At 45.6% G+C, this 9,514-nt stretch overlaps 1 protein-coding gene across 1 annotated transcript in view; it reads right to left on the bottom strand.

Annotated features, from left to right (window-relative positions):
• Window positions 1–258: 258 nt before the first annotated feature.
• The window catches only part of LOC306742428 (solute carrier family 12 member 9), a gene marked incomplete at both ends in the record, with an annotated part of 54,717 nt that continues 45,461 nt past the window's right edge, over window positions 259–9,514 (bottom strand). Inside the window, 4 exons of the mRNA XM_079224810.1 lie at window positions 259–1,187; window positions 2,481–2,627; window positions 4,279–4,453; window positions 8,114–8,306. Of these exons, the coding sequence (XP_079080936.1) occupies window positions 259–1,187; window positions 2,481–2,627; window positions 4,279–4,453; window positions 8,114–8,306 (1,444 nt within the window). The remainder of the gene's footprint in view (window positions 1,188–2,480; window positions 2,628–4,278; window positions 4,454–8,113; window positions 8,307–9,514) is intronic.

The raw sequence follows: 9,514 nt of genomic DNA, 5'->3' as shown, positions 1-9,514 counted from the left end.
AAAGCTCTCCGGCTAGCGAGGCACTTTTTGATCTGGAGGCACATCTGGAAAACACCCTCATGAGGAGGAGCAAAGGGGACGCTTCAAATACTTCAGAATCAGGATGGAATGTGTCGGCGGTTCGAGGAGATAAGGACGAAGAAGGGACTGTCGGAGGTTTGATACTTCTTTTTTTGGGGGGGGCTGAAAAACCTGACTTGCATACATAGAATGATTTGTTTTTTTTATTTCGTGGGTGCTCCACAAACCAACCCGCCCTCAGAGGTCGGTGGTGATGACGGGCGTGACCCCGTGGATGAGCAGCGTGGGGCCCAGGTCCCGGGTCAGCAGCTCCAGCTGGGGTAAGTAGGTGGTGTAGCGCCGGGTGTCGGCCGGCGGGCGCGGCAGGTACAGGAAGCGCACGGCGGGGGCGGGCCGGGCCGAGTCCAGGATCAGCTTGTTGACGGCCGACAGGTAGTCGTCCGAGAGGCGCGCGCCGTTGCTCTGGAAGCTGTTGACGAAGTCGCCGTCGCTCTCCTCCTCCTCGTCGTCGGCCTCGTCGGCGGCGGCGGCGTAGTCGTCCGGGGTCGCCGGCCGCGGCTTCTTGGCCCAATCGCCCTGCCGCTGCCAGTGGAGCGCCACCTGCTGGTCCCAGGGCACGGAGTACACCTGCGCCTTGATGCGCAGCTCCTTCAGCAGCTGGCCCAGCTTCTCCTCGGAGCCCCGCACGCTGCGCCCCTCCTCCATGCACAGGAAGAGGCGCAGCGTGGCCCGGCGCCAGGCGCGCACCATGTTGAGGACGCACGCCAGCTGCAGCAGGAACAGCGAGCAGGTGTCCACGTAGCTGCAGCTGTCGGGCCGCAGCAGGTTGACGGGCCACACGTCCACGAACACGGCGCCCTTCCCCGGGCCGGAGGACGGCGGCGAGAGCACCCGGGCGCGGTCGAAGCCGGTGAAGTAGCGCGCCAGCACCACGTTCTTCAGCATCTTCATGGCGTCGGCGATGATCGCCACGTACTCCTGCGGCCCGACGACCTTCCCGCCGCCGCCGGACCCCCGCAGGGAGGCGAAGTGGAAGAGGGGCTCCGGCTGCTCGGCGTCCGGCGGGGAGTCCGGGGAATCCACGGACAGCGACGGGTCGATCAGCTTGTCCTGCGGGAGGCAGTCGTCGTAGAAGCCGAGGACGAGGGTGTTGGGTCGCATCCCGCCTGGGGAGAAAGTTAAGGACATAGTTTTGTACCTGAAGTTTCAAGCACTGAAAGGAGTTGAAGTGGCCGAGTCACTGAATTTCTGAATTTGTCCTGGTGGGAGGTGCATAACATTTAACATTTAACAGAGTGCAATAAATGGGAGAATAAATGGATATTTACAATTAAACCTACCAAATTTCCATGACTTTTCCATGACTTTAACCAAATTAAATTGTTAAATCTACAAGAAGTTTACAAAGAAGTTTGAATTAAAAAAACTAAATCACTGAGAGGATGTGTAGTTTGAATGAATATGAAGTCTTTAAATAGATACTGGCAAAAACACAAAAACGAAGTGGTACTTTAAAATTTAGGCGTAAAGCACTTAAAGGGAGGTATTTAAGTCGAGCTATAATGGAAGCGCTAAAAAAGAAGTTAAAGCGTATGTTAGAAGTGATGAACACGGTTTATGACTGGATCAGAATAACTGAAAACAACTGAAGTGGTAAAATTGAAGTGCTGAAAGGAGTTGAACTTTAAGTGTAAGCACCGAATGAATTGAGGTGGCAGCTGAAACAAAAAGACTAATGTAGGTTAAAAAAGAGAGGTGTAAAAATTCAAGTGTCAGCACTAAATGAAGTTGAAGTGTCAGTTTCAGTGTAAGCATTCAAATAAATTGAAGTGGCAGCTGATGATGCAAGTTAAAATGGAGGTGATGATAGTTTCAGTTGAAGAGTAAGCACCGAAGGAAGTTGAAGTGTCAGTTTCAGTTTAAGCACTAAAATAATTGAAGTGGCAACTGAAACAAAATGACGATGATGATGATGATGATGATGATGCAAGTTAAAATGAAGGTGATGACAATTTCAAGTGTCAGCACTAAATGAAGTTGAATCGTCAGTTTCAGTTTAAGCACTACAATAAATTGAAGTGGCAGCTGAAACTAAATGACAATGAGGATGCAATTTAAAATGGAGGTGATGATAGTTTCAGTTGAAGAGTAAGCACTGAAGGAAGTGGAAGTTGCAGTGACAAAATGTATTTTTTCCTCCAGAAATCAGTTATACCAAAAGTTAAATTCCTGCCTGAAAATTGCAACAACAAATGTAACTAATTATTATTGATTCTTCTAGAATTAAAAACCTATGCCAACATTATAATTAGAAAAATCACTTAAATCATTAAATACTTTGATCATACTTGTAGTACTTGTACAAGAGACACACACATCTTTAAAAACATCCTTATTGGCCATGTTGTGGCGATGATGATGATGATGATGATGATGATGATGATGGTGGTGACACTGACCTAGTCCGGAGATGAAGAGGAGATGCTGGACGCCGTGACGCACGGAATTGGCCAACGTCAAGTTGACAAAGGATTTGATGTTCAGATGATCCACCAGAGACAACCAGGAGTCGTACTGGGACTGCAGGGGGTCGGAGGGCAGAGAGTCTGCAGGAGGAACACGACATGAGAGACATATCAATGGAAGAGCAAAACCTGAAGAATAAATAGGAGGTTTTCCACTTTGGCCATCGATATAATATATATATATATATATATATATATATATATATATATATATACATATATATATATATATATATATTATAATATAAACAGGGTTCATACATTTTTCCATGACTTTTTTTTTTTTGACTAAAAGTCATGGAAATTTGGTTACATTGAGTAAATGTAGTATTTAAACTAACAATGAGAATATAAAGCATACAGTGAACCTTAAATGACTCAAATGAATGAGACAATAGTTTGATTAAAAGAATAAACATGTATATAGATGCCTGTATGTATGCCTGCTTATATTTTGAGTCTTTCTTTTAAAAGCATATTCATTATTTAAAACTCAGCTTAAATGAACGTCATGAACACATGAATATAACACACTTACATGAACACATGAATATAACACATTTACATGACTTTTACTAAACTTTTGGGATGTAGTTTTTTTCAAGGACTTTTCCAGGCCTGGAAATAACCATTTTAAAATTCCATGACTTTTCCAGGTTTTCCGTGACCGTAAGAACCCTGCATAAATATGCATGAGAAGATGAATCCAGAGGCCACGTCCGTCGTGCTCGTTTGAGCCGTGTTGTTCCTGTGGATTAATTGAAAATACACGAGGAGGGCAGTGCTGAAGAACCCGTGGGTCCTCTCCAACAAGCTCCTCTCCGCTGTAGTTATTTGAGTGGATTACACTCCTTCTCATTTCCTAAGACCGAGCGCATCATCAGCACTCGAGGACTCTTCGGTGGCCTTAATGAACATATCACTTTGTTTCTTCTCCACTGTGAAACCGCTCAAGAGGATTTGGATTCTGAAGGTTCTGAAGACTCCATTCAAGGGGGGCCTGTAACCCCAGCCAACGGAAATCCTCAGAAGACAAAGAAAACAATCAATGACCCTGCTCCTTTTTAATTTGTACTCTGCAAGTGTAGAAAATAGAAGGGGACGGCGCCTCCGGAGGATTGTGAGCGCGAGTACTTCCTCCCTGAAATAAGAAACACAGCAGACGAGCGGATGTCACGGGGAAAAAGGTCCAGAATGCTAAAACGGTCCGTTAAGTGATGTGGTGACAGGAAGCTGCTAATTCATACACATTATATGTTTATAAAAAGAGACCTGACGGATGGTTTTGATCCGATCCTGAATAAAACACTTAAGTAAAGTGGAAGCGTTGCTACTGTCTCCAGCAACAATCTGCTATTAAAAATTCAGTGTTGACAGGCGAGTCAAACAAGCTTTTAGTTTCCCCATAACGTTAAATTATACACCTTCAAAAAACAACTATATCCCATCACCATTGCCGATTTGTTTTGCTCATAAATAACAGTCACGCTGAGCCGGATTAGACGAGCAATGGTGCGGAAAGAAAAACAACGTTCGAGTGCTCCTGGTGAACTTTTCGGAAAGTCTGGTTCCCCGATTGTTTGCAGAACTCCATCCTGACTGTTTGGGCGTTTAAAGCCGACTGTGCAACCTTCACAGCAACAACAAGGAAGGAGACCTTCAGCAGATATCCGATCGATGCCCCCCACCCCCCCCTCGGGTAAACTCTGTCGAGGTATTTTATCTAACAAACCGAGGTCTCCCAGCTGGACGTGTCCCAGCACGTAGAGGCCGCTCTTCTTGATGTCGTTGATGAACTTGATGAGGCCCACGCTGCTGCGCGGGTTGGACACCATCAGCAGGATCTGAGGCCTCCAGAACTTGACGTGGTCCTTCCTCACGTCCAGCATCAGCAGGTACTTGCGCACCTGCAAGGGGACGAGAGACGCGGGGACGAGGGTTATGGACGAGGGCAGTGAAATGTGTATATATGTATATTTGTAGATCTGAGCATGTGTATGTGTGTCAATGAAAATGTTATTGGTAAACTGTAACCATTAGGGTTCTTGATGAGGTGCCATCAAGGTACCATTGAGGAGGCGTAACAAAGTGGAACCAAACACTGGATCTAAACCAACAGTCTGCTGGGTATAATTAACACTCACTTCATACCCTGATTGTAATTAATGACCAGCATGCTCAGCGGCGACATGTCCAGCGCGTGAAAGCTAACGCTAAGACCGTCGGCAATTCTCCGTTTTTGTACACACCAAAAAAATGCAGTATATCTGATTACAAGCGTCAGTATATCTGAGTATAAGCGTCAGTATATCTAAGTATAAGTGTCAGTATATCTAAGTATAAGTGTCAGTATATCTGAGTATAAACATCAGTATATCTAAGTATAAGTGTCAGTATATCTAAGTATAAGTTTCAGTATATCTAAGTATAAGTGTCAGTATATCTAAGTATAAGTGTCAGTATATCTGAGTATAAGTGTCAGTATATCTAAGTATAAGTGTCAGTATATCTGAGTATAAGTTTCAGTATATCTAAGTATAAGTTTCAGTATATCTAAGTATAAGTTTCAGTATATCTAAGTATAAGTGTCAGTATATCTGAGTATAAGTGTCAGTATATCTGAGTATAAACATCAGTATATCTAAGTATAAGTGTCAGTATATCTGAGTATAAGTGTCAGTATATCTGAGTATAAGTGTCAGTATATCTAAGTATAAGTGTCAGTATATCTGAGTATAAGTTTCAGTATATCTAAGTATAAGTTTCAGTATATCTAAGTATAAGTTTCAGTATATCTAAGTATAAGTTTCAGTATATCTAAGTATAAGTGTCAGTATATCTAAGTATAAGTGTCAGTATATCTGAGTATAAGTGTCAGTATATCTAAGTATAAGTGTCAGTATATCTAAGTATAAGTGTCAGTATATCTGAGTATAAACATCAGTATATCTAAGTATAAGTTTCAGTATATCTAAGTATAAGTGTCAGTATATCTGAGTATAAGTGTCAGTATATCTAAGTATAAGTGTCAGTATATCTGAGTATAAACATCAGTATATCTGAGTATAAGTGTCAGTATATCTGAGTATGAACATCAGTATATCTGAGTATGAACATCAGTATATCTGAGTATGAACATCAGTATATCTGAGTATGAACATCAGTATATCTGAGTATGAACATCAGTATATCTGAGTATGAACATCAGTATATCTGAGTATGAACATCAGTATATCTGAGTATGAACATCAGTATATCTGAGTATGAACATCAGTATATCTGAGTATGAACATCAGTATATCTGAGTATGAACATCAGTGTATCTGAGTATGAACATCAGTATATCGGAGTATAAGTGTACAGTCAAATCCAAGTGCAAGAACCAGAAATAATGTGAATTGTGCCAGCGACTGCCCCGGAGTGCTTCTATACAGCCATGAGAAGAATAAAATAAAAGATGAAGATGCAACATGATTACCGTGGTGATCACCAAAACTGTTTTCATTCCCGTCCGGTAATTGTTCAAAACAAGAAGAAAACTAACGAGGCACCGGAGTCCGACTGCCTCCACTCATCTAATCATCCCTCTCTCTTTATCTCTCTGTTTCCCCCTCTCTTGTCATCCATCAGGCTATCATCATTTCTCTGTCGCTTCAGTCTCATCCATCACTGAGTTTCTCAATCACTCATCCCCCTCCTTTCCCGCTTTATATCTCTCTCTCTCCGCCCTCTGATACCGTCAACGTCTTTGTCTTTTTTTTTCTTCGCTCTCGTTCTCTCCTCGCCAGCGTTTTCCTCCGCCTGTTATCGCCCGGTGCGTTTCCTTTGTTTTTTTGTTTACTTGTTTGTTGTTGTCTCCGCCGTCCCTTCAATGTCACCCAGTGGGCGTCGTGCCACACGAGTCCACCGACGGAGGAGGGTGCAGGAACTCTTCTTCTGGTGGGTCTATTAGTGTAATCGTTTAAAGCCGACGGGCCTCCTTGCAGCTTTAACACATGAAGCATAGACTTCTATACAACCAGAGGAGTCGCCCCCTGGTGGTCAGTAGAGAGAATGCAGCTTTAACACATGCATAGACTTCTATACAACCAAAAAAGTATCCCCCTGTTGGTCAGTAGAGAATGCAGCTTTAACACATGAAGCATAGACTTCTATACAACCAGAGGAGTCGCCCCCTGGTGGTCAGTAGAGAGAATGCAGCTTTAACACATGCATATACTTCTATACAACCAAAAAAGTATCCCCCTGTTGGTCAGTAGAGAATGCAGCTTTAACACATGAAGCATATACTTCTATACAACCAGAGGAGTCGCCCCCCTGGTGCTCAGTAGAGAATGCAGCTTTAACATGAAGCATATACTTCTATACAACCAGAGTCTCCCCCTGGTGGTCAGGAGAGGTAATGCAGCTTTAACATGAAGCATATACTTCTATACAACCAGAGTCTCCCCCTGGTGGTCAGGAGAGGTAATGCAGCTTTAACACATGAAGCATAGACTTCTATACAACCAGAGGAGTCGCCCCCTGGTGGTCAGTAGAGAGAATGCAGCTTTAACACATGCATAGACTTCTATACAACCAAAAAAGTATCCCCCTGTTGGTCAGTAGAGAATGCAGCTTTAACACATGAAGCATATACTTCTATACAACCAGAGGAGTCGCCCCCCTGGTGCTCAGTAGAGAATGCAGCTTTAACATGAAGCATATACTTCTATACAACCAGAGTCTCCCCCTGGTGGTCAGGAGAGGTAATGCAGCTTTAACACATGAAGCATAGACTTCTATACAACCAAAACAAGGTGCCCCCTGTTGGTCAGTAGAGAGAATGCAGCTTTAAGACATGTAGCATATCCTTCTATACAACCAGAAGAGTCGCCCCCTGGTGGTCAGGAGAGAGAATGCAGCTTTAACACATAAAGCATAGACTTCTATACAACCAGAGGCGTCGCATTTTCACTTGTAGTTCTCTTCGTCGTGTTGAGAGAAGAAGGGACGGAGGAGGAGATGAAGTGAAGAAGAAAAAAGAAGAAAGAAAAGGAGGGAAAGGTGGCCGAGCAGGAAAAAGCTCAATAACTTAAGTGGTTGTAATAACGTTCTGCCTCCTGACGAGCTGCTGGCAAACCCAACCCCCCCCCCCCCCCCCGCCCCGCCCCCCCCCCCCCCCCCCCCCCCCCACACACACACACACACACACCCCACAACCCCCCGCCTTGGCAACGGGCCCTTCCTGGCAACCGGGGCCCCTCTCCTTGAGAGCAACAGGCTCTCCAGACAGAGGACACGGAGCGAGCCGGATGATGTAAAGCTCTGCGTGTGTGTCACGAGTAATAAATGCAGAGCTTTGCTGAGGGGAAGAAGATGCTGATGTGTGTGTGTGTGTGTGTGTGTGTGTGTGTGTGTGTGTGTGTGTGTCTGCTGGAGCTGATATAAATGTGATGGATAGCTGCTGCAGGAATGACAAGGCAGCGATGTGTGTGTGCGAGTGTTTGTCTGCGAAATGCAAAGTGTTTGGCCGAGAGAGAGTGTGTGTGTGTGTGTGTGTGTGTGTGTGTGTGTGTGTGGGGGACCTGGTGGAAGATGAGCGCCTGGCTGATGTAGCCCCAGCTGGAGGTGGGGCTGAGGTAGTGGATCAGCAGCAGCAGCAGCAGCATGAAGGCGATGCTGGCCGAGGCGTAGATGGCGTTGATGAGGAACATCATGACCACGCAGCCCACGATGCCCAGAGCACAGGTGTGCCAGGTGAAGTAGCGGAAGGTGGGCCTGAGGGGAGAAAGGACTGTTTATATATACGTATATGTCTCCGTCTTCATCACAACACCCCTCCTTCCGCTGCATTAGACGCGGTGATGAATTATTCCCTTATTATGAACCTGAGATGAGTTTGTTTCCTCCGTACATGTTTTAGTTATGAAAGACAGAAATAACCTGAAGGGAAGGAGATCCTGCTGAACTGCTCAGTAATCATTCTCTGCTGCTGCTAAATTATCCCCGTACTTATTTGTCCTCCTTCTCTTTTCTCTTTCCTCCTTATCTTTCTTCCTTCTTCATCCTCCTTTTCTTTCCTTCTTCCTCCTTCTCCTTCTTCCGTCTTCCTTCTCTTTCTTCCTTATTTGTCCTCCTTCTCTTTTCTCTTTCCTCCTTATCTTTCTTCCTTCTTCGTCCTCCTTCATCCTTTTCTTTCCTCCTTCCTCCTTCTCTTTCCCCCTCCTCCTTCTCTCTCCTCCCTCTCCTCCTCCTTCTCTTTCCTCCCTCTCCTTCCTCCCTCTCCTCCTCCTTCTCTTTCCTCCCTCTCCTTCCTCCCTCTCCTCCTCCTTCTCTTTCCTCCCTCTCCTCATCCTTTCTCCTTCCCTTTCCTCCTTTCCTCACTGTCCTCCCTCCTTCTCCTTCTTCCTTCTCTTTCCTCCCTCTCCTCCTCCTCCTTCTCTTTCCTCCCTCTCCTCCTTTCTCCTTCCATTTCCTCCCTCTCCTCCTCCTTTCTCCTTCCCTTTCCTCCTTTCCTCACTGTCCTCCCTCCTTCTCCTTCCTTCTTCTCTTTCCTCCCTCTCCTCCTCCTCCTTCTCTTTCCTCCCTCTCCTCCTCTTCCTCTTTCCTCCTCCTCCTCTTTCCTCCCTCTCCTCCTCCTCCTCTTTCCTCCCTCTCCTCCTCCTTTCTCCTTCCATTCCCTCCCTCTCCTCATCCCTCCTCCTTCCCTTTCCTCCTTTACTCGCTGTCCTTCCTCCTCCTTCTTCCTCCTCCTTCTCTCTCCTCCCTCTCTTTCCTCCCTCTCCTCCTCCTTTGTCCTCCTCCTCCTCCTCCTCCTTTCTCCTTCCTCCCTCTCCTCATCCTTTCTCCTTCCCTTTCCTCCTTTCCTCGCTGTCCTTCCTCCTCCTTCTTCCTCCTCCCTCTCCTCCTCCTTTCTCCTTCCCTTTCCTCCTTTCCTCACTGTCCTCCCTCCTTCTCCTTCCTCCTTCTCTTTCCTCCTCCTCCTC

Source organism: Taurulus bubalis (assembly GCF_910589615.1).
Source record: "Taurulus bubalis genome assembly, chromosome: 10".
Lineage (NCBI taxonomy): Eukaryota > Metazoa > Chordata > Actinopteri > Perciformes > Cottidae > Taurulus > Taurulus bubalis.
This window is presented reverse-complemented; position numbering and strand designations above follow the sequence as displayed.